Raw genomic sequence first — 23525 nt, forward strand, 5'->3', positions numbered from 1 at the left:
TTGCATCAAATTAAAGTAGTCCAACCTGTGGCATTGGACAGTCTGTTCCACTTCTGCCTATGATCTTTAGCTAGAAGGCTGAATGTGTGACTCTGGCTGCTTCTTTCAGGCCCATCTGCTCAGCTGTATCCAACACTGTCTAGCCTGGTATAAGAGCACCATACATCTACACCAAGGAGTGGAAGATGATGATGAGGAGGAGGAGGATGTGAGATTTCAGCAAAACTTAGAGGAGATGCTAGATTCTGTCACACGACGAGTGATCAAAAGTGAGCTGGAAGACTTTGAACTGGTAAATCAGATTTTCAGTTTGACTCGATGGAAGATGACACCGAGTTCCTGTCAGGTTTTTTTTTTTTTTTTTTTTTTTTTGACTTATTTTTGCTTGTCATCTTAGGATAAATCAGCAGATTTTTCTCCGTCTTCTGGTGTTGGTGTGAAGAATAATATCTATGCCATCTTGGTCATGGGAATCTGTGAGGTCCTGATTGAGTACAATTTCAACATAGGGAACTTCAGGTAAAAAAAAAATCAAATCTTGCCCTTCGGCACTAGCTGTGCTATGCTGTGCCTAGCTCTTCAGAGTGCAGGGAAGACAGTCTTTGCAAATACAGGAAAGTATTGCTGATACGGAAACAGAATGCTGCTTTCCTTGTTTGTGTGCCTTGTGGCACAGACCTTCACAGAACCTTGGGGAATGTCTTTTGAATGTCATTGTGCATTGCAGGAGATGTGATGTGACATTTTGTTGAAGGGCAGATCAAGGAGGAAGGGATAGGATACATGGAAGGATATTTGGGACGCAGGGAGATGTCACATGTCACAGTTATATCATCCAGACAGTGTCTTTATGTAATTTGCAACTAAAGGTTCAAATGGGGGATCAGTAAGACTGGATTTCCTGCACTAATGGTTTCTATTGTTCTGTTGCAGTAAGAACAAATTTGAGGATGTCCTAGGTCTGTTTACATGTTACAACAAACTGTCTGAAATCCTGAAGGAGAAAGCTGGAAAGAACAAAACTCTCCTAGGCAACAAAACTGCTCGGAGCTTCCTGTCCATGGGTTTTGTATCTACACTGCTTACAGCTCTGTTCAGGTGAGAAGCTGTCATGACTGGGAGTAGCTCGAAGGCCTACCCACAAGCCATTTTCACGGTGTCTGCATTCTGGCTCTTCTGTGCTCCATATGCACAGCACAGACACTTCATTTCTGTACAAAGCATGCAGAGTAACAGCACTTATTGTCTGGAGAGCATCATAGCTCAAGCAGAAACTGTAGCCTTGCAAGTAGTGATACAGCAGCTTCCCTGGACGGTGCTCATGACTTGTAAGACACTGGAGAGCATCTGCTCTTTCAATCCTTGCCTATTTCCAGGCATCAAACTCAGGGTTGAGCTCGTCCTTCACAGAACAGAGATGTACTAACAGACATTGTTAGAATGGATGTATGTTTGGGAAGGCTGTCCTTGGAGTGTTTACTACGAGCTACCAAAACGGATGGTCTTTTCTGCTGAATTGAGCTAGTGATTTTATTTGTGAATCAATACAATTGTTAGTGTTGTGTGACAAGCTGAAAACAAACAGTAGGTACAGAGATAGTTATGTTCTGTGTAGTATATTGCTTGTGACTTGAGCTCTGATGTGTGGAGATGAAGTGATGATAGGCAGACCTTTTGCTTTTTCAGTGCATTCTCAGTTTTATGATTGTGCTTTGATTCTTCAGGGACAATGCTCAAAGCCATGAGGAAAGCCTGGCAGTTCTGCGCTCCAGCACAGAGTTTTTGCGCTATGCTGTCAGTGTAGCTCTGCAGAAAGTGCAGCAACTGGAGGAGACAGGACAAACTGATGGACCAGATGGACAAAACCCTGAGAAGATGTTTCAGAACCTCTGCAGAATCACACGGTGAGTCATTGTGGAACATGAAGACATCACCCTAAAAAACAGTGAAGCATTTAGGGGAATTTTTGGTTCTCAGATGAAGCCTTGAAGAAAGAATGCAGTCCGTAACTGTTGTTTGGAACAATAATTATCTCTCAGTTGAGATCATTGCCTTTCTTTGCTCCTGAGAAATCAAGTGTAGGCACTATGGTTTTTGGTGTGCCAGAGTGAGTGATACAGCTCTAGTAAAGGTACTTAGCCTGGAAGAACCAAACCCTATCAAACTCCTGTTTTTAGCCCCTTTCAGACTTTTGGCTCATCACTCGTAGTCACGGAGGAAGTAGGATCATTACAGGCTAGATTCTTGAGACCTCTGGAATGCAATTAAGTTAAAATTCACATCTGCTAAAATGTAAAATAGATGTAAGAGGGACGTACGCTTTAGCAAAGCATTTGTTAGAAATTTTGCAAGATACTTTAAGACTTTCAGGCATATAATCCTTTGCAAATCAAAGAATGTTACACATCTAAATGTCTTCTGGGATCTGGGTCATATTTGCATAAGGTCTCTTCAGATTCCTGACAGCAGAGAACACAAAATACAAATTGTATCTGCCCTTGATAATGTCCACTTTGTGTTTGGTCTTCAGTAACAGAGGCTAGTTTTACTGCAGTCATTAGGGCAGCATTTGAGCTACGTGTTTGCATGACTGGGCACTGAAATAGAAATGGGATCATCCCTGCAGGAGAGAGAACTAACAAGAAGAAAAGAGGGGGAACAGAAAGGGGAAGAAGTGGGCTTAGAGGAGCAGGAAAAAATGTTTGGCTGCAAATAGAGATGTCTCCTTTGGACCAAAAAAATCTAATTTCTTCAGAGTTTTAACTTTGTTTTGCCTGCCTTTACCTTTCCAATTTTATTTATGTAGAGCCCCATAGAGATACCTGACATTTCACAAATTCAAAGTGCCAAGAGAGAGGTTCCTTTCGTCAATGACAGATTTGACATCAGTGGTCAGTGTTAAATTATTTAGTCGTAAAGCAGAAAGCAGTATCTGTTTTGCTGATATCCAAACAAAATCTGTCTTTAAAATGGATCTTTTCTCCATTGCCTTTCCTACAGGGAAAAGACCTTCATTTTCAATCATATTAAGAATACGATCCTAAGAGTAGGGTCTGTAACTAGCCCTATTCTAGTTTTGTGCTGTGCAGCCAGCTTTACTGGAGCATGTGATGTTAACTCCTTTCCCATCCCCTAGAGTTCTGCTGTGGAGATACACTTCAATTCCCACTGCTGTTGAAGAGTCAGGGAAGAAGAAGGGCAAAAGCATCTCACTTCTGTGCTTGGAAGGTCTGCTGCGGATCTTCAACACAGTGCAGCAACTGTATGCTGCCAGGATCCCCCAGTTTCTACAAGCCCTGGGTAGGCACATAGTACAATTCTGCTCTGGTTTCCAGCCTTTGCATTCCACACCACCTATGCGCTTTATCCATAAGTAGAGAGAGGGATTCATTCCTCATCCCTCACTGGCAACACGGGCTTAGTTGCTGTGGAGGTTCACTCTATTTCTCATTCCAGAGGCTAGTTCCAGAGTTATGTGTACCTGCTCTTATAGAACGCTCAGTCTGTCAGCAGAGGACAGTTGGGGTCTGACAGAGCATTCATCTGTCTAAAGTTTGCCTTTAACACATTTTGATACTTGCCACAATTTTGCAATCTGTATTCTTTCCCTAGCTGTGAGCAGCTGCAGTCTTTCCTGCTTTTGGAAATAAATCCTGTATTCTGCTCTTGGCATTTAGCTTTTTTTTTTCTCTAACTCTCTGTCTCTGCCAGATATTACTGATGGGGATGTAGAAGAAACAGATATTAATGTTACAGAGAAAGTTGCCTTCCAGATCCGACAGTTTCAGGTAAGTACTGTTGTGTGCTGCAAGTGTTCCAAAAGCACTGGTAATTCTGGCAGAAAATACCATTAGCTCTCTTACTTGACTGCTGAATTGAGTGTGCGATAGCAACTCTGACGCTTGGCGATGCATTGGCCATTCAGAAGAGTTTCTGATCCAGAAGTAAAGCTTCTTCAGTGGCTCTGTGCAGAGTGCACATATATTTAGGGAGCTGCATTCCTCCTAAAATGCTAGTTGTAGGGTCCTGTAGTGCAGCGTACACTTACCTGAGTATTGCAAAAGCCTTACTGAATCAAACACTGGCCTTTATGTAAGCACTTGTAACAAAACCCGGCACTCACAAATAGCACTTTAGAAGAATCCTCATTTTATATTCTTTGTTGTTCTTCTTGAACATTGTTGATTCCTTTACTTGCTGCAGCCTCTGATTATTTGCTTCCTAAAATTGCTCTGCCACAAGCATATACACTCAGGGACTCTGTCCTTTCTTCCCATGAGCAGAGGTCTCTGGTGAATCAGTTCAGCAGTGCTGAAGATGACTTCAACTCCAAGGAAACCCAGTTGCTCATCACAGTTCTTTCCACTTTGTCCAAACTGCTTGAGCCAGCCTCTCAGCAGGTACTTCCCAGCCTTTTGGAGTGGAGAAAGATATGTGTATTGCCCATAGGTATGCAAAAATTGTCAGCTTGGGTGGACATCTGAGAGCTTCAACATGGTTGTGCATTCTGCCTTCCCTCTTGATGAGACCTTGTCAAAGTGACAGTTTTGTTACATTGCCAAGTGTTACTCTGCCAGGTCAAATGCCTGCAAGGACAGTTAAGTGCAGAAGCTGTCTTCTCAGCTCCCTCCTGCATGTGCTGGGCCTGCCTTTGGCCACCTTTTGAGTGAACCACTTGTTCATCTGAGCAGAGACTCCTAATAGAGCCTAGATATGCTACGGTTTCCACATGGGAATAAATCCAAACAATGCCTGTAGATCTGTGACCTGTCCAAATGCACCTCTTCTGAAAGGACTGGCTGAGTGCCTAATTCCTTTCATGCAAGGAGACTTTCTAAAGTTCAAAAGTGCCCCGATTTTACAAGCTAGAAATGGCACAAAGTGTGCCAGAGGTCTAGAGTCATCATTTTTACCTTTAAATTAAATGGAGCTTTTATTCTGTCCAAGGGAATGTATAGCCATTCACACGTCCTAGATCTCAGCTCTGTCAGTTGCTGGAAGGTGAAGTGTGCCTTGTGGAACTTCACAGAGGATGGCTGAGTGCCCTTCTGCCAGAAGGGGACTCTGCTGGTTTTCCTTTGCTGTGATTCACTCGTTTGATTTTCTTGGTGGTAGTTTTTTTTTTTTTTTTTGGGGGGGGGGGGGAATGGAGAAGGGAAGAGTTTTATACTTTGAATTGTTTCTAAGACAGAAATATATATTCTCCTCTCATACAGTTCCTTCAGTTCCTGACTTGGACAGTCAAAATTTGCAAAGAAAATGCTCTAGGTAAGTAAGAAGTTGGAGCACATTTAGACTTGATGCCTCAGTTCTGAGGTTAGGCTCTTAGAAGGTCTGCTGTTATCTGTCTTTTTTTCACCTCTGTGTTATAGATATGTTCAGGTTCCATTCTATGGCAAATTGCCATGACATGTGGTTGTTAGCTCTGAGTATCAGGGGGAGGCTCTACCTTTATAAATATTAGCATTGATTAGCATGAAGCATGAAGTCACTTCTCCCACCTTATCTAGCAGATCTGTTGCTCCAATCTGGATGTATACCTTAGAGAAGCATCAGTCTTCCCCAGAATTTATATTGTGGTTCCTCACAACTACTGGTCATCATTTTTCTATGAACTGAGGACTCTAGTGTGCCATGTTCCCCTTTTTCAGTATTGCATGGGATGCCCATGCATGTAGCATCTGGATCTTACTTGTTTTAAGATCAGAGATTGTTAAGCAAGTATGGGGGCAAGAACTAATACCTTTTGTACAGCCCTGCAGGCTTTGTTTTTGTTGTAAACTCTACTTTTGGTATCTACACTACTTTGATACATGTTTTTATCTATTGTATGTCTTTTCTGGGAACATAGACTGTTGAAACATCCTGAATCTGAGCCTTCCTCTCACTGGATATCTGATGTTCCTGAATAGCTAGTGGAGTTCTGCTTCTGGTAATATGTTTGTTCTCTTTTCCCTTCCACACAGAGGATATCGCATGCTGTAAGGGTTTGCTGACTCTGCTCTTCAATCTCCATGCTCTGTACAAGAGCCCCGTCAGTTTGCTTCGTGAACTTGCACAAGATATCCATGCTTGCCTGGGAGACATAGATCAGGTATGATGCAGAGTCTACGAGAGCCTAACTCTTCATCATTTAGTGCTATTGGGGCAGAATTGAGTGCATCTTTCTACAGTAACCCTGGAGCAAACTGTAAGAGCAACTAGAGTTTGTCTTCCCTCACCCTACCAGGACATAGAAGTGGACAGTCGGTCGCATTTTGCCATAGTGAATGCCAAGACTGCAGCCCCTACTATCTGTGTGAGTCAAAATAGTGTGTATGAAACAGTCCTGAACTGCTCAGCTAGTGTCTAGAGCTGCTGCAGTACAACTGACTTGTTGATTCCTGGTGTGCCAAACTCTTTCAAGAACCTGTTTTATTATTGTGTCTCTGTCTTAGCTGCTGGTTCTAGGTCAGGCAGAGAAGGTCCTTGAAGAGGTGGATTGGCTTATCAAGAAACTTAACAGTTTGGGATCAGACACATCAGGTAATAATAGTGGCCCACTGCTTTCTGTTACCTTTCTAAAAGACAGATGATGCTAAAGAGCAAGAAGATATTTCAGAATTTTGAGGTAGTATCATCTCAGAGCAGCTTAAACTCTCCTTTGAGCTGCTCCCCATGAACAGTGTCTTATCACAGAAACCCTCCAATGTTTCGTTTTTGCTGTGCCACACTGGTGTTCTGTGCACTTGACACAAAGGTGGTCTTCCATATCTCCTACCTGCATAATTGGGTTCATTATGCATACCTGGTGTACGTACGTCTGCCTCTTCTAGAAGACTCTTCTCAGATATTCAACCAAACCCAGGCTCTGGAGAAGGGTGTAATTCTGCAGCTGGGAACTCTGCTGACAGCTTACCATGAGCTGGTACAAACAGCACTCCCTGCAGGTAGCTGTGTGGACATGCTGCTGAGAAGCCTCAGCAAGACATACGCCATTCTCACCTCCCTCATCAAACATGTGAGTACTGCTCTGCTGGCAGTGGACCGTCTGGGATCTAAAAGCCTTTTCCCCTCATCTGTTACAGCAAACCTACAGTGACCCCTGGCAGCAGCTACTGTCAGGATTGGGCTGTTGATCTCTTGCACAAACTGAGTCCTTGTCCTGTTGGCTTTAAAGCACTTGATTTCATGACCTTTCTGCAGTAGTGATAGTTGTACCAGTGGAGGTAAAGCAAAGCTTTTCTTCAGCTGACTTTGGCTGTGCTTGGTTTGGAACAGCTCCTTCTGACTGGACTATCTTGCAAATTCCTTAGTACACAGCTATATGCCGCAGTGAGAGGCACTAGCAGTGTTCACACAGTGCTCAGCAGTTCTGCCTCTGCCAGTCATTGCCATCAAAAGCCTGAAGCACAGGACTAAGGGGACTGGAGTGTGCAAACAGACCAGTAGAGCTTGTTTGAGACAAGGTGGTGAATTCCCGGATGTCTCTCTCAGCTCCGAAATGCAGTCATGTTGTTTAGGACATAACAAGTCACCAGGGAGAATGCAACTCCTGCCCACCATACTGTGCATAGTGCTGTTCTGTAAATTCTACAATGCTGTATGAGTTCAACGGATTGTAGTTCCTTCCTCACGTTTGCATAGGAAGGAGTTTTACTTCTTGATAGAAGTAAGGCCTCCCTGCTCTGAAAGTGGTAACTGTTGCTTTTGGATTTGGGGATGGCAGTCAGCCCTCTGAAAATAGAGAGCTCCTCATCTTCTTGTCAGAACTTCCTTTCTTGGTTGCTCAGCAACCAGAAAATGCCATTAGGTGAGCTGCCTTGGACCCTTGTCAAGGACAGGTTGCAATACAAGAACAGAGTTTGCAGAACTTTTCACTCACGTTCTCCTTGCAGTATATCCAAGCCTGCCGCAGCACCTCAAACGCTGTTCCAGGGAGGCTTGAAAAGCTGGTGAGTACAAGCAAATTGTTGGGGGAAGAGGCTGATTGCCATGTGTTGGGCGTAACATTAGCCTCTATGCTTCTTTGCAGGTCAAGCTCTCGGGTTCTCATTTGACCCCACAATGTTACTCCTTCATTACTTACGTACAGGTGAGGCCTAAATTAACTGTGACAAGACCATACTTAGGCTATCTGATGCTCAGTTGGTTATCACATGCAGTATGTGGGCACCTTTGGGGGGGTTACAAACCTTATTGACATGAGTGGAGTTTCTTGTATTTCAAGCTTTACTATATCAAATCATAGTATAAGACATCTCTTCAGTAGCACTGGGACCAACCATTTAGGGTGCTGGTGTTCAGCTGTTGTTTTCTATTCATGTGGATTTTTTGAGTAAGTTCAATGCTGCTTTTAAACAAAATGGCAAATAAAGGTCAATGACACCACTGTCATCACAATTTAAAGTAATGTTTGACTAAGACAACATCTTGGACTGGGATTTATCTGTTTGGACAGGAATTAGGTGCATGGGTGAGGACCAAAGGAATTGCAGACCAGACATATGGCATATTAGGGAAGAATCAGTGGTGTGCCTGGAAGAAGAGGAGAGCTGCTCACACATATATTTCTGAATGCATAAATCATGAAGTCAGGTGTTTGTCGGGTTTTCTGCTTGGGAGGAGTATTTTTTTTAGATGTTTTCAGGGTTTTTTTGTTTTAGGTTTAAGACTACTCTCAATCTCATTGTCCTTGTGTCACAACCTTTGTGTCACTGAGCTGGTAATGTCACATTAGTTGGCTAGAGCAAGGACTTCCATAGCTCTACTTAGCTGGCCTTTTTTTTTCCCAGCTTACCTCCTAATACCACATTTTTTGGCTTCCTTCTTCAGAACATTCACAGTGAGAGCTTAAGCATTGCAGAAGAGAAGAAAAAGAAGAAGAAAGATGAAGCTGCTGCAATCTCCACAGTCATGGTGAGATTGACTAGCTGCCCATCAGAATATAGGCTGTATTTGACCTTGGGATCGTGCTACAAGGCTTGTGTTACCCAGTGGCTTGTTATAGATCATCAATGACATCACCAAGTGACAACCTGGGCTTTTAAAATTCAAGTAGAAGAAATTGATTTTTCATTTAGTGAAAGTTTTTTGTTTTTAAAACTTTCTCCAAGTACAACCATAAAGCTCACATGGAGGAAACAAGTCTGGTCACTTATCTAGTCTAGTATTTTATCATTTAGTGTAAGCTACAAAATTATAGAAATAGGCTAATTTATTGTAAACAATATTGCATGCTGTTTAAGCATTTCTTAATTGTATCAGCACATTTAAAGGTAAAATACTGGATTCCATTGAAATAAGGCAACTGCAGCAGTTGAGACTGAGTGAGTGAGTTAGTTGGGAGCAAGTGAATGGGTTGTAGGTTCCTGGCCCTTTTCATCCTTCAGAAGTTTGTGTTCCCCACTGGCATTTCCTGTGTCTCATCAGTTGGCTCAGACATTCTTTTGATGTTAGAGTTTAAAATTCACAAGCCTGATCTTTCTAGCTGTTCCCCAAATGGAAATGTTATGAAATGCTACATATCCTTTTGCCACTCCCTTATCAGCATGGAGAATGAACATCAATGGTGTTAAATAGACTAGACAGAAATATGGTAAAACATAGCTGTGTGCTCACTGCCTGGAAAGTATATGCTTCTGAGGCCTTGGCAGAGCCAGTGCAGAGTAAGTTTGTTCTATTTTCTCTCAGGCACATCATGGCTGTGGACTGAAAGAAGAATACAAAAGAATGACTAATTCCCAAAATCCCAGTGACAATCTCCCATGCAAACACCTAACAAACTAAGCTGTCATGGTTTGGTGGGGCAGAACTGGTACGGAGTAAAGCTGCTGAAGACACTTTTCTAAACTGGAGGAGGTGTAGAATTCGTTTTCTTTTGGCAAATCTGAGCTGCTAGTATAAATATAGATGCTATGTTAGCACTATAGCTGGGATGCTTGTTAAAGATAGTACAGGAAATTTTCAGGATGTTCATTTCTAAATCTCACCCTTCTCCACCCTTTCTGCATTTCAGGCTAAGGTACTTAGGGAGACTAAGCCAATCCCAAACCTGATTTTTGCAATAGAACAATACGAGAAGTTCCTTATTCATCTCTCCAAGAAATCAAAGGTAACATCACCTGAACTCAACAGAACAATGATACTGGGGCATGGGGGAAGGCTATTATATTTCCGTCTTCTTAAAACGGACATTGCCGCTCAGATTAGGAGAGTATAAGGAACTTGCCACTCTTCCAACTTTTGCCCCAGCAACTGGCTCAACACTGCTGAACTGCTGTTACAATGGTATCAGTAGGTGTAAATGGGTGTACTCTGCCTGGGACCAAACGTGTTGTAGTTCCTGGCTGAGCAGAAGCTAAAACTGCTAATGACAGCTTTCCTTACCTTCCACTTTGTTCCAAGAGCAGGGGAGAAATGTAACACCACGAAGTGATCTCACATGAGAGTAACTGGTGATCACTTTGTTCTTCTGAAAACAGAAATGGGCCAGTGGCTTGCATGGGGTCAGATGCTTTTTCATCTACGTTTTGCTGCAATGCTACATCATTACTGTGAGGAACTTGGTCCTAGTGCTGTTCAGAGGACTACACTAAGATTCTAATGCTGTTCTATTCTATTCCTCCCACTTTGGTTGTTACAGGTGAACTTGATGCAATACATGAAGCTAAGCACTTCCCGGGATTTCCGCATCAATGCATCCATGCTGGAGAGCGCACTGCAGGAGCACAACACAGAGGATGCTGAGAATGAGCCAGACAATGACCAGGTTGGAATTTGCTTGGTTGCTCTAGTTCCTGGAACTCCCCCTCTCTAAGGGCCAGCTGTATTTACGTGTCCTTTAGATATATGTAAAATTAGGATAGTTCAGTCTTTCCTGGATTAGTCCTTACTTTAACACTCAAACCATTTGAACAAATGCAGGTAGCCCAGCTTGGGGCCCCTCCTGTCCAGCCCTCTGCCTTGAGTGAGTTTTAAGTTCATGTATCAGTCTTCTGTATCTCTTGTCTTAGGAACAGACTGCTTTTAAGCCCTTAGTGCTGTCTGCCTCAGACTGTTGCATCCTAAGCAGAGTTATCTGTCACCATTCCCTTTGAGGAATTGCTCGCTGGCATCAGAACTTTGCAGCATGATGGCATAAAGAGCCTATACAAATTCAAGTAGTTCTAAATCCGAGTTAAATTTTGTAGAGGAACAGCTGACAGGGCAATCTCTGCAAGGCATCATTTTCCTTGCGCAGTTAATTTTGGTGAAGGTAGCACAGCCTGTTCTGGAGAAGTAGTAAACCATTTTCCTTTACTGATTGTCCAGAATTTTATTGATGCTTCTGTCCATATTTCCCCTCAATATTTCAACAAGCCAAAGTCCCGCACTGTTTAGGAAAAAAAAAAAAGAAGGAAAGAAAAAACGGTCCCTATCTTATACCATTCATAGTTTGGGCTTTGAGTTACAGCATGAAGGGGTCCCTCAGGGAAAGTTTCAGTGGGGCAGGAGAGTCCCGTATTTCGGGCCACTTGTTAGGGAGGAAAAAGAGCTAAATGCTGTTCTGCACATCAGGTTCCTTGTCTTAGGTAAGCTCTCAGTGTAGTCACGCAAAGACATTCACTGTCTGTGCTGGTACTCTCTCTCCTCAGAGCAGCACAGCAGAGCAACCAGATGAGAACCAGGAACCCAAAAAGAAGAGACAACGAAAAAAATAAAGCTGTGGTTACAGCCTCCTCCTCCTCCCACAGTGCCTATTCTGTAGCAGACTCACCTCAGTCTTGGAGAACTCTGTGCATGAAGATAACTGTTTGTTTTTGCCATTGACAAATATTTGGAACTACTTCCTTCATGCCCATGGGCACACAAGCAGTGACTGCAGCCAGTGTCTCAGGTCTTACAGCTAGCTGCTGCCCTGGGAGGTGCCTATGTCGTTAGAATGTGCTGCTGTTGGTCCTCAGGAGCATCTATTCTTCCAGCAAAAGCAAAGCAGCTCTGCTGTGATCACCCTGCCAGAGGATCTGCTTCTGAAAGCACAGCCAGACACTGGCACACTCTCTGGACAACAGTCATTCTGTCCCTTTAGCTTCATAATTTCTTCTCCAGTGAGCCTTTAGTTTTTTCAATTAGCTGATATATATCCAGCGCTTCCCCTGTAAGACAATGGGACGCTAAGTTCCTTGTAGTCTGCAGTATAGTTAGAGACTAACATAAGAGCAAAAGACTGACAGTAATTATTTCTTCAGTTCACAGCTTTTAGCACAAAAAAGTTCTAAATCTATTCAAACTACTGCTGTGTGGTGGTGTGAATGCAGGAACCACCACTGACAGGAAGCTGGAAATATGAGTTATTCTGCCTTGGAGTTGAAGCCTGCTGCTGTGTACAGCTGCTGAAAGGCAGAAAGGTGACAGCTTCCTCTGCTGGCTCATGAGTCTGGGTTGTTATGTTTTTGCTGACCTTGATGCAAGGCACTTGCTTAGTTTGCCTCATTCCTGGGGAGAATAGAGGTACCATTCTTGCCCACAGAACCTAAATCCTTTTTCTAAAAGCATACTTTTGCCTGAAAGACTCCTAATAAAGGTTGCAAAAGGCTGCAGTGTGTTATGTGTTCAAAGAGTGGGAGCACAAGGAACAGAACCTGCCTGCAGATTTATCTGGGAGAACATTGCTGCACATCAGGGAGAGGCTATTTAAAGGAGTTCCCAGCTAAGAGTTAAAACAGTTGTTTGCATCAGGGAACAAGGTTGTATCAAGTGCAGACAGGGACTAGAGTAGGCTCTTGGATTTCTGGGGAAGAGCACTAAGCTCAAGCTTGCAGCACAGGTTGTTCTATAAACACAGCTGTGCTGAGCTAAGGGAGGAGCTGGGAAGGAGAAAAAGCCTGGAGCTGGAGGGCAAAATGTACAAGGTTGCTGATTCATCTCACGTCAGAGGAGGAAAATTCAACCTTGGGCCATGTGTGAAGTGAGCCTGTTGGTCTGTCTTTAGGGGAGATAGATAGATGAGTAAACTGCATGAGTGTGTCTCACTACTGTCTGAAATACTTAAAAGAAACAACATAAACTACCTGGGGACTAATCTGAGAAAGAAGGTTAGAGAGAGATGAGCTAGCAACAGACAACTCTGCCCAACTAAACCCTTATATCAGCCAGGGCAGCTTAAACTAAGACCTACAGATAGCTCTAGCTGCAAAAACACTACATACAGACAGGTGCTAGGAGTGGGATTCCCAAGGAAGGTGTGAACAGAGGAGTTCTTAGGCTGGCAGCTTGCAGAGCATAAGCAGCATCTCCCCTGCAGTCAGATGTGCTCACCCCCCCCCCCACCAACCAGTGACTTGCCTGTGCAGAGTGATGGCTGCACAGCAGCAAGGTAGCCTAGGGGCAGTGAGCGAGGGCCTCATGAGGTGCCTCTCTGATACAGAGAAGCTCTCTTCTCTTGGGACTGGCTATTTACACCAAATACTACACTGCTGGGAAGGGGCTTCAGCTATTGCAGGTGCTGCTCACCTTGAGGGATGCCGTATCTCTTCTCCATCCCCGTTGGATTTGATGGGGTTGCACAGTTCATGGTCACCTCTTTCCTTAAGCACTGGTCAACATCCACTGCACTAAAAAAAGCTACTGACTGTGGCAGATCCTGGAGGCCCAGTTTATAGGCAAACATACACCTGGGAGAACAAGAGACCAGGTGAGCCAGTGCTCCACATCATGCATATCTGTCACACCTGCTCTGGAGTAGGCAGGATGTTATGTCCTAACAAGGAATGAGAGAATTGTGTCAAACTATGTCTCAACAAGCCAGAAAGTCCTCAAAGGCAGCATCCCACTAGAAACAAGCCCAGTGAAGTTACTTAGAACGAAAACATTCCTAAGGCCTGTCCTTTACCACAAGCAGCACTTGTTCGATGTTGGGGAAAGCATGAGCTGGCCTCTTTTCAAAGGGGGAAACCAGCTACAGCTTAAAAGTTACAGCAAGTCTGATAACTTCTCTCACTCTCAGCTAATCTTCCTATTACTGCAAGCACAGGGCTTCAATCAGCCACAGGTTTGCCTGGAACAAAGACAACTTCACAAAATAGCGGTCAGTCATCATTAAAGATTACTTTGCGCCCTAGTCGCTCAACGGCTGGAAGACAAAGTGCTTTATAAGTACTGGGTAGCAGGAGGGTCAAGTATTGCTAAAGTGGCTGTGGGAAGCACAGAGTAACAGTACACTCAGCCTCCTAGGAAGAAAGGAAGAACCGGCCCTTTCCTTCTGGCTAATCCTCCCACGCACAGCAGATGTTGGATTTTCCCAGCATGAAGCCCCGTGCTTGCAATAGCTGGCACAAAGACACAAACATCAGGGCGTCCTCCCCCGCTGCGTGTGCCGCATGGGCACAGAAAGGCTGTTTGCTGTATCCTTACCTCCATACAAGAGAAAAAATAGCTCTGCTTTGGCTAACTCCTGTATAACCAAAGCACTGGGAAGGAGATTTCACAAAGCTAACAGTGGTGGAGCCTGAACGAAACGAGCCCTGGGGCTTCGAGGCCAAGGGGTTTCCAGGCTGAGCTTAACCTTGCATGCACAGGGCAGGAAAGCAGCAGGAACGGCCCATGTTGCAGAAGGGGCACCAAGGCTAGTGCTTACAGCAGGAAAAAAAAAAGAGCTATGGCCCCCTGCTGCTCAGCTGTCCTCCCAAGGCAGGGGAGAGAGGTCAGGCAATTTCGGACTCCCAGCTGCTCATTCAGACCCAAGTGCCGCCATGGAACGGCCACAGATCTGAATGAAGTGGGAGGAGAAGTGTTCACGTCCTAGTGCAGCAGAATGATTGGGCCCGTCTCAGCAGAAGCCAAGAGCTGACGATATCCCACTCCTGCCAAGAGATTATCCCTTGAAACCGAAGCTGAGCTCCATTTATAGCTACCTGAGTCACGGGCAAAAGGAATTGAGGTCTAGCGCTGCCAGCCTGCCTGGAGCAGAAATAAATTGCTCGGCACTGGTTCACTACGGGCAAAACCCCTTTGCGTCTATGCTAATCCCCTGGGCTTGTGCTATCCCACCCCTGCGGCCCTGGTGCTCGTCCCCATCAGGATCGCTGCCTGGCTGTGGCCAGGCTGCTCGGACATCTCACCGTGTGAGGAGGTTGGTGATCTGCAGAGCCAGGGCTGCCCGGTAGCGATCTTGCGCCTGGACCAGGTAGCGCACTTCGTCGTGAATGCTGATGCAGAAGCGCCCATTTATGTCAAATTCCTCAAAGAGCCATTTCATGGACACCAGCATGAGGTGCAGGTAGTCGACGGCAGAGCTCTGCACCACCCAGTTCACTCTACTGGTCAGAAACTGGTGGAAGAAAACAGACAAATGCTAGGAGAATGTCAGGGTCCAGGGCCCATTCCTGGAGCCGAAGAGCTTCCGGGAGAAGTGTGTTAAGTCAGGGCTGGTGAGTTTTCTTCACACAGATAATATTTTAAAAATTGGGACCACTGGAGCTTTGCAGAGCTATGAGACTCCTCAGAGGTAGCTACAAACAAACTCAAAGGACGAGGGGTCTGCTGGCACCCAAAACCCCTCCTGACTCATGTCAGCACAAAGCCCTCCCACTACCCCTCCATGTGCGCTGGTGCAACTCCCTACCCCAGGAACAAGGACCCAACACAACCGGGTTTCTTATGCATCTCCCAGGCCAAGCTCCTACCTGAGTCTCCAGCATCTGAGAAAGGTCGAGTTTGGGGTTGCTGTGTCAGAGAAGACAGCAGCAGACAAGCAAAGAGCAGCACAGGGCCACATCCTTACCTCCCCCTTGGCCACAGCAGGCTCCAGGGCTCTGCTGATGTGACAGCCCAGCACCGGCGTCTGCGGAGAGGCGGACAAGGCGATGCTCTCCAGTTTGTTGAACATCTCGGACTCCGTTCCTCCAGCCCACACTCGGTGGTGCACCACGTCCCACTTCTTCTTTGTTCGAGACCTGCTGGGGGCAGAAGGTAGGTTTCCCTGCTAGAAGGCCAGGATGAGGCCATGGGCTCGGTTTCTGTGAGCCTCAAATGTTTTCTCCCTGTCTGAGGCTAACAGAGTAACCCTCGCAGCCTTCTGCTGCCAATGGCTTGCAGGGACAGACAGGGAGACCCAGATGGGCCTGGGACTTGGCCCTGGGAGGCTGCAGGTGAGAATCACACAAGCAGGGAGGGAGGATTGGGATAATCCAGCCCATCACCTGTGGCCCAGCCCAGTCCAGTCCCATCTCCCTTCTTTGCCCATCATCCATGGGGCTGCAGCTCTCTCCGCCTCACACCCCTTATGCCACAAATGCTGCCTGCGCTGGAGCATCTCACCTTTTCACGGCCTCTCTCTGGACCCGCTGGACATCCTGGGCCGACACCGAACCATCTTCTGCCCTGTCCACAGACAGGTCCAGCTCCCTCACCAGCCACTCCCCATCCTCGGACAGATGAAACCTAGGGAGCAACAGCCTGGAGGAGTGACCAGGACCCAGATTTCTGTGGGACACAGATGTTGTCCCTGTCCCTGCTCACCTTCCAGCTCCCCAGACAACGCTCACCTCCGAATGCCCTTGGTGACGGCGTACATCTGCTGCGCCTTCTCACGCGCCTGCTGCTGCGTCAGCCGATGGTTGAACTGCATGAGCAGGCGCTCGGCGAAGGGCTGCCCGGCCCCGTAGATGCGCCCATAGTTGAAGATTTTGGCGTGCTCCCGGCTGATGCCCACTGTGGCAGCCGTCTTGCTGTGCAGGTCTGTTGCGTTGCTCTTTTTCCCCTGCAGCGTCATCCAGCCAAAAGCTGTGCAACCTGCAGCATGGTGAGAAGAAGCTGGATGCCTCACAGGACCCGCTTCGGTGTATGGCCATATAAACCAGCGAGCCTGGTCCCCACCACATCGTCCTTGCTCACCGTGCATGCCAGCGAAGTGCGCCTCGCCGAGGACCGCGGCTATCCAGAGCTCCTGGGAATCCACGTCTGCACCAACCAGCGAGTAGCCCGGTGGGACCTGGACCATCGCTTTCAGCTCGCTGCCCACGCGATCGGCCTGCGGGACCCAACAGCACCACCACGCTCAGCACATCCCCCTGCTCCCTCCTCCCACAAGGGCAGCTTATCTCCTGCAGATGCTGCATCCCAGCATGACGCTCTCTGTGCCCCTAATTTTGCTCTCAGGGACAAGTGCTTAAAACTGAGTTTTGACATGCGGGGTGTCACTTGGTTACTCCCCTCTGGGCTCTTCCCCTGCAGCAACAGCGAAAAGCACGAGAAGAGGAACTGGGAGAAAGAGCAACTGGTGCTTCAGCTTTTTTCCCCTTCCTTTTTGGAGATTGTGTTTCCACCTGAAACTTAGGGAGCCTCTGCTGACTCCCTCCTCGCTCCCAGGTCAAAGCACACGAGCAAGGGAAGGGCCCCACAACCAGCCCTGCCACCCCAAGCCACAAGATCCAGCCCAAACTCTTCCTCCAGCTCCAGCTCCCCGCGCAGGCTGCCACCCCCCAGCCTGAGACACGCAGACTCCTCGTGCCCCCAAACTCCTCCCCGAGGACGCGACGGCGGCCGTACCCGGGCGTTGCTGGCTGTCAGCCAGGTGGGCTCCACGGCCCGCCGGGTGATGGTGCCCGCGGTCACCACCTGCGGCAGGATGGCTCCGTAATCCTCCTCCTCGCTGTAGTCCGGGTGCCTGCGGCGGAAGCGGAGCGTGAGCTCTCCGGAGGGCGCGCGGCGATGGCGGGCGCGGCTCGGGCCGTTTCTGCCCGTACCTGGTCACCACGCGAGGCAGCTCCCCTTTTTTCAGCCACACGACCATCTGGGAACTGGAGGGACAGACGGGACGCGAGGAGACGCTGCGCGCAAGCCCACCGAGCAGCGAGGCGGCCTTTCCCCCGCGCCGCCGAGCAGGCGGACCCAGGGAACTCGGGCGGCCCCCCACGCGTGGGGAACGCGCGACTGCCAAAGGCGCGGGAGGTTTCTCCGCTCGCCCTCGGCCGGTCGCGGGCCCCTCGCGTCCTCCCGCCCGGCAGGACTCCCGCCGCCGCCGCCCGCGCCCCGCCGGGGAACGCGCCCCCCGCGCGGGGACGCAACGCGGCCGCGCACCTGATTCTTTTGTGAGCGTTCCTCCAAAACGAGACCATCTTGTTAATCTCGAGGGCTCTCGTCCCGTGGGTGCGCCCGACGGCCGCCCGCAGGGTGCCGTCCTCCATCCGCGGCAGGAAGTCCTTCGCAAACGGGCTTCCGACGTTGTTGTCGTTCCCATCCTTCGACAGCGAGGAGACCCCGTGGCTCGGCGGACCCACCGTTCAGTACAAACGCAGCCCCGGCGCCCGCCTGCCCCGGCTCTGGGGACGCCCCCTCGCCACCACCCCCGCCCCAAGGGACCAGGGTGCCGGACGTCGCAGACCGGTCCAGCGCGAGGGCGCAGGAGAGGAGAGATGAGAGCAGGAGCGGGGACGCAGCGACGCGGAGGGGAGCGGGGGAGCCGGGACGGGGCCAGGCGGGGCGGGTTGGCGGGGCAGGGGGCCGCGGCCGCGCGCCCCGGGAGCGCCCCACTCGCCTTGTGCGGCAGCTTGAAGAACCAGCAGCCGGGGACGTCGACGTCGTTGCAGGGCCCGTTGCCGTGGTGGTACGAGGGCTGGCTGCTCGCCTCCTCCAGCTCGGCCGCCTCCTCCTGCGACCGCGACGCGGGGTGACGGGGACGGGGCCGCCGCGGGGACCCCCGGCGCAGGGGGCAGCGCGGAGACGGGGCCCCATCCCTGGGGGGAGCTCCACTTACCAGCATTGGGCTTTGCTCCGCTGTGCCCGTCTTCTCCTCCACGTCCACCTCCAGGCGGCTGAGCTCCTCCACCTGGGAGCAGAGAGGGGTCAGGCAGCCGCCGCAGGGCACGCGGGACGGGCACCGGCACGCGCGCCGGTGGCAGCCCGGCCCCGTCGACACCCTCCTCCCGCCGCCCCGTCACCTTCTGCCACACAGCGCTGCCGTCCATCACCAGGAGCTCGTCCTCCACGGCGGCCTCGGGCGCCGGCGGCGGCTCCTGGCCCTTCTCCAGGCAGTGCCGCCGGTACAGTCCCTCGATCGCCCTGCCGGGGCCGGGGGGGACACGGCAGCGCCCCGGGTCACCGCCGGCGCCCTGCTGCGTCCCCGTGCCGAGAAGCGGCCGGGCGCCTCACCTGTGCGGGCAGAGCGGGCCCTCGGCCTCCGAGGCGGCTTCCGGCAGGTTGTCCTGCCGGCCCGGCACCAGGTAGCCCCAGCCGTGCTTCTCCGAGTAGTGGAGCGGGAAGCCGTCCCAGGCCAGGCGCATCAGCTTCGGCGTCACCCGCATCTGCAGGCTGATGAGGCTGGGACCCGGCACCCAGTCCGCGTCCTCCAGCCGCGGGCACAGCTTCCGGTACCAGCTGGGCAGTGGGACCGGGACCAGCAGGGTGAGGGAGCGCAGGGCCAGCGGACACCCCACGACGCTCCCCGGGGACGCACCCGGCCCGCCGGGAGCATCCTTCCCCGCTCCCCCGGAGAGGGGAAACGGTTTCCTCCATCCGCGCGATCGGACCCTCCCAGCGCGAAACGCGGCAGGTTCTGCACCTCCCCCTGGGCAGAGGGGCCCCCGCGCAGCGGACCCCGGCTTGCTCGGACGGGGTGGGGGGCTGCGGGGCGCCCGGACCACGGGGCGGAACCGGGTGCCTCTCCCGCCCCCCGCCCCTGCTCCCTGCCTCGGCGCGGGGCCGGCGGAGGAGCCGGGCGCCCCGCGGCCTCCCCAGCTCACCCCGGGTGGCCCGGCAGGTGCTGCAGCCTCTTGGGCTGCAGCGTCACCGTCGCCTTCAGGCGCTCCAGGCAGGCCCGGCTCTCGGGGACGTGCAGCTCCTCTTCCTCGCTGGGGGGGCCGGGGTCTGCGGGGTGCAACGAAAGCAGCCGGGCAGCGAGCGCCCTGCGCGTCCCAGGGCACCAAGCCCGGCCGGGGCCGCGCGCCGCACTCACCCTCCTGCCACTCGCACGCGGATTCGGCGGCGCCCGCAGCCGCCTCGGCAGCGTTGGCGTTCACCTCCCGATCCTTCTTCCTCGTGGGTTTCTTCTTCTGCTTAAACTCCTGCGTGTCCCACTCGAGATCCCAGAGCCAGGGGTCGTCCTTGTACCTGCCGACGCGCCGCCGTCAGCACCGGCTCCAGCCCCGCCGCTCGCAGCCTGCCGGGACGGCTCGGCCACGGCGCCACATCCCTCTCCAGGGAGCTGCATCCTCTTCCCACCGTGGACAGCTCGGCCCTCCCTCCCTCCGTGGCGGCCCCGGCCCCCGGCCCAGCAGGGACCTGTCCTCGTGCAGCAGCTGGCAGGCATCGTTGGCCAGGTTCATCAGGGATTTCTTCATCTCCTTCTGCAGCTCCTCGTAGGTGCCCTGAGCATCGTCCAGGTACCGCTTCCAGTTCCCATTGACCGGCAGGTAGGACACCCCCATCTCCAGCATCCCTGCAAACGTCACAGGGTGGGGGCACCTGGAGCCCAAAGCAGCAAGGAATTAAATACAGCCTAGAGGAAATTTAACACATCCCGGCGGGAATTTGCCCTGGAAACCCCAGACCACGCCAGAGGCAGAAGCTGCCTCGCAGCCCTGCTTCTCCACGTAGAGCTTCCCAGCCTTGTGCAGCTCCCAGCACTCGCTGCTCTTCCCTTTCACCTCCAAGGACCACGGCACCTTCTGCCGGCCCAGAAAAGGCCTCAAACGCTAACCCCAAAGCTGCATCGTCATCTGCCTCGTGAACCCCGCTTGCCTCCTCCGGCCGCGCGGCTCTGCCGTTCGTTCCTCCCGCCCGCGGCGAGGAGGTCCCTCCTGAGACAGGTTTAGTGCTGCTCCAGCAGCCCTCTGCCCCCAACCTCCCTCAGCACCCCACGGCCAGGAGCACCCACGTCCCATCCCCAGGGATGGGGCCTCGCTCCTCCCCGCTGCCAGCCAAGACCGTTGGCCAGGTCTCGGCGGCTCTCACCTCTCCATGAAGAGCGGCAGCTGCTCCTGAAACACCTCGTGGGTGGCCTGGACATCCCGGGCACAGTATGTCATCAGGTCCTTGGGGGCACAAGCGGGAGGTGAGGTGAGAGCACGCGGAGGAGTCCCCCCAGGCCCACGCTCCCCCCCCCAAAAAAAGGGGGCAGCCGTGCCCCAGAGGCAGGGAATATCCCCACAGCTGCCCCTGCCTGGCTCCCTTCTCCCCACCCCGGCTCCCCCGGCCCTTCGGCCTCGCCCCGCACCTGGAAGTTCCTCCTGACGTCGGCCATGGAGCCCTTGACGAACAGCTCCCGCGCCTCCTTCTCCAGCGGCTCGCCGCCGACGTACAGCGCGTGCACGTCCGCCAGGTTGTTGATGCTGCTGACGTTCACCCAGTCCCAGGAGGCGATCTGCAAGGCGGCGGGCGGTGAGGGCGGCGCGGGGGCCGCCGCCGGAGGAAGCGAGCCGCTCGGGCCCCCTCGCTCACCGCGGGCTCCTCGCTCCGGCCGCGCGTCTTCCTCATGTGCTGCTTGACCTGCTGCAGCCCCTTCCTCTTGCCGTGCTTCGCGGCCATCCAGAGGCTACGCTGGAAGCCCGTCAGCCCCGAGATGGCCATGTGCATGCTCATGGTGTCCAGGAACCGCACGCGGGAGCCCTGGGAGCCGCCGGAGGAGAGAGGAGACCCTACGTGCGGCACGCCGGAGAGCAAGGCGCTGCCAAGCGCCCCGCAGCCACCAGCCTCGACCCGGGGGTCCGGATCGGGAAAGCTCCGAGCGCTTTTGCCAAGGCAAAGCTTTGCCTCCGGGCACCCCTTCGGCCGGGGACGGCGCTTCCCCGCGAGCGCGGCCCCGGGGAACCTCGCGACTCTCCGCGAAGAGGAGATCGCCCCTGATCCAGCGCGGGGCCGCAAGCAGGGAGCGGGAGCAAAGGAGGCAGGAGGAGGCGTCGCCGGCTGCGGCCCGCGTTACCTGGATGAGGTACTGCTCCTTAACGAAGGCCCGATCGAAGGCGACGTTGTGGCCCACCACCACTCGCTCCGGCTGCTGCCCACCGCCGGGACCCTCCAGGGGAATGAGGTCGGCCAGGGTGAGGCGGCTGGACCAGGAGTAGCGCTCCTCCAGCAGCCGCGTGCTGCACCACGAGTACCTGCGGGGGCAGGCAGCACCCATGGGACCCTCCCCGCACCCCCCTCCCGGCGGCGCCCTCCCCACCCCGTCCCGCGTCCTACCAGGCCGTCGGCGAGACCGCCACCGCCAGCGTGGGGCACTGGCCGTCGGCCAGGCACACCTCCACGTCGAACACCACCGCCCGCTCCTCGGGGAAGTCCACGGCCGCCGCCTGCCCGTCGGGCCCGTAGCGAGTCCAGCCGACCTGCCAAGCCCACCGGGCGGGCACCGGCGGCACCTCGCACTGCAGCAGCTCGTGCGCCGCCTCCAGGTAGGGCAGGCTCTGCTTCTGCGCCAGGAGGCGGAAGTGCTCGTCGATGTTGTCGCCGTACATGCGGGGCAGGCGCAGGTCCACGTCGGGGAGCGTAGAGGTCTCCTTGCCCCACAGGTCGTGCTTCTGCAGGTGCTCCACGCTGCGCCGGATCTCCTCCTCCGAGTACTGCACCTGGGCTCCCCGGAAGATCTGCTCATGGAGCGTCCTGGAGAGCATCTGGATGTTGAGCGGGTTCATGCGCCGCTGCCCTCCGTCAGGGTCCTGGTCCGGCTTCCCCGGCAGCGGGAGGCTGGCGGAAGAGCTGGAGGCACATCTGCGTGGCCTGGCACCACGGGCTGCAGCACAGCCCGTCACCGATCTCCTCCAGAGCAAGCGCTTCATCTTCCCCCTGCTCCGGGAGGGCTGGCGCAGGCACTGCTAGTATGGGGGGTGCCGGAGGGCCTCTCCCTCGGGGGCAGCCGGGTCTGTGGGGCGAGAGCAGTAGCAAGGTGGAAGCTTTGCATCGCTCGCTTCAGCTGAGCTGCAAAAGAGCTTTCACAGCTGCAGCTACTGGGGCACGGTGAGAGCAGCTGAAGTCCAGACACGCTTCCCCAGGCCAGGCTGCCCAGCCATGCTGCACCCCTTCCACGCAGCTCTGCACCCTTCCTCACAGCCATGTGCTCCACTACACCCCCGCAACCTCTCCCATGCCCATGCACTCCCCCTACACCCGTACACTGCCTGTACACCCATGCAACCCCTCCTACGGCCACGCATTTCCCTACACTCATACAATTCCCCCCCACAGCCATGCGCCTCCCCTAGAGCCATGCAACCTCCCTGCACCCACACACGCCCCTACACCCAGGCACTCCCCTACCCCTATGCAACTCCCCCACAGCCATGCGCCCCCCCCAGACCCATGCAACCCTCCCCACAGCCACGCAACACCCCCTCCACCCACACAACTCCCCCTCCAGCCATGCACCCCCCCCCCGCCGTCACGCACTCCCCGCGCGGCCCCGCTGCCCGCCCCCACCCGCAGCCGCTCACCCCTCGGTGCAGAGCCCGGTGCAGAGCCGCCCTCCCGGGCCGCCCCCAGCCCCCCGCGCCGCCGCCGCCGCGCGCCGCCGCCGCCGCCGCGCGCCGCCCGGGCCTGCGCTGCCGGGCGGGCCCAACCCAGCGGCGCGCGGGGGA

General features: G+C 52.7%; 2 protein-coding genes across 6 annotated transcripts in view; one reads left to right on the forward strand and one right to left on the reverse strand.

The window, feature by feature from the left end:
- FANCI (FA complementation group I) overlaps positions 1-12556 on the forward strand; it is a 25985-nt gene extending 13429 nt beyond the window's left edge. The window contains exons 20-37 of one of the 2 annotated variants that reach the window (XM_062583320.1): positions 110-292; positions 398-519; positions 934-1098; positions 1725-1904; positions 3137-3300; positions 3712-3788; positions 4284-4400; positions 5217-5268; positions 5967-6094; positions 6230-6298; positions 6438-6525; positions 6816-7000; positions 7878-7934; positions 8015-8074; positions 8815-8898; positions 9998-10093; positions 10625-10750; positions 11616-12556. In XM_062583320.1, coding sequence (XP_062439304.1) covers positions 110-292; positions 398-519; positions 934-1098; positions 1725-1904; positions 3137-3300; positions 3712-3788; positions 4284-4400; positions 5217-5268; positions 5967-6094; positions 6230-6298; positions 6438-6525; positions 6816-7000; positions 7878-7934; positions 8015-8074; positions 8815-8898; positions 9998-10093; positions 10625-10750; positions 11616-11681 — 2019 coding nt within the window. In that variant the 3' untranslated portion in view covers positions 11682-12556. The remainder of the gene's footprint in view (positions 1-109; positions 293-397; positions 520-933; positions 1099-1724; positions 1905-3136; positions 3301-3711; positions 3789-4283; positions 4401-5216; positions 5269-5966; positions 6095-6229; positions 6299-6437; positions 6526-6815; positions 7001-7877; positions 7935-8014; positions 8075-8814; positions 8899-9997; positions 10094-10624; positions 10751-11615) is intronic. The other variant, XM_062583319.1, reaches the window with a different exon arrangement.
- On the reverse strand, positions 9137-23452 carry POLG (DNA polymerase gamma, catalytic subunit). 4 transcript variants are annotated; one of them, XR_009959371.1, is made up of 25 exons: positions 23382-23452; positions 22138-22813; positions 21878-22055; positions 21397-21564; positions 21173-21319; positions 20911-20990; positions 20239-20421; positions 19913-20067; positions 19701-19824; positions 19111-19335; positions 18900-19020; positions 18716-18787; positions 18497-18610; positions 18040-18200; positions 17706-17759; positions 17509-17626; positions 16855-16990; positions 16506-16752; positions 16279-16401; positions 15743-15917; positions 15081-15289; positions 13474-13634; positions 11738-12116; positions 10369-10453; positions 9137-9690 (listed from the first exon to the last, which is right to left on the reverse strand). XR_009959371.1 is itself a non-coding variant. In XM_062583318.1 (23 exons), exons 2-23 carry the CDS (start codon positions 22728-22730, stop codon positions 12052-12054), a joined length of 3606 nt encoding a protein of 1201 aa, XP_062439302.1. In that variant the 5' UTR covers positions 22731-22813; positions 23382-23452; the 3' UTR covers positions 10461-12051. The 4 variants fall into 4 exon arrangements, 2 of the variants coding, with proteins under 2 accessions (XP_062439302.1, XP_062439301.1); XR_009959372.1 differs by lacking the exons at positions 9137-9690; positions 10369-10453 and adding an exon at positions 10461-11353; XM_062583318.1 differs by lacking the exons at positions 9137-9690; positions 10369-10453 and having other exon boundaries at positions 10461-12116; positions 15743-15914.
- Between the last annotated feature and the right edge of the window lie 73 nt (positions 23453-23525).

Source organism: Rhea pennata, chromosome 10, assembly GCF_028389875.1.
Source record: "Rhea pennata isolate bPtePen1 chromosome 10, bPtePen1.pri, whole genome shotgun sequence".
Classification (NCBI taxonomy): domain Eukaryota; kingdom Metazoa; phylum Chordata; class Aves; order Rheiformes; family Rheidae; genus Rhea; species Rhea pennata.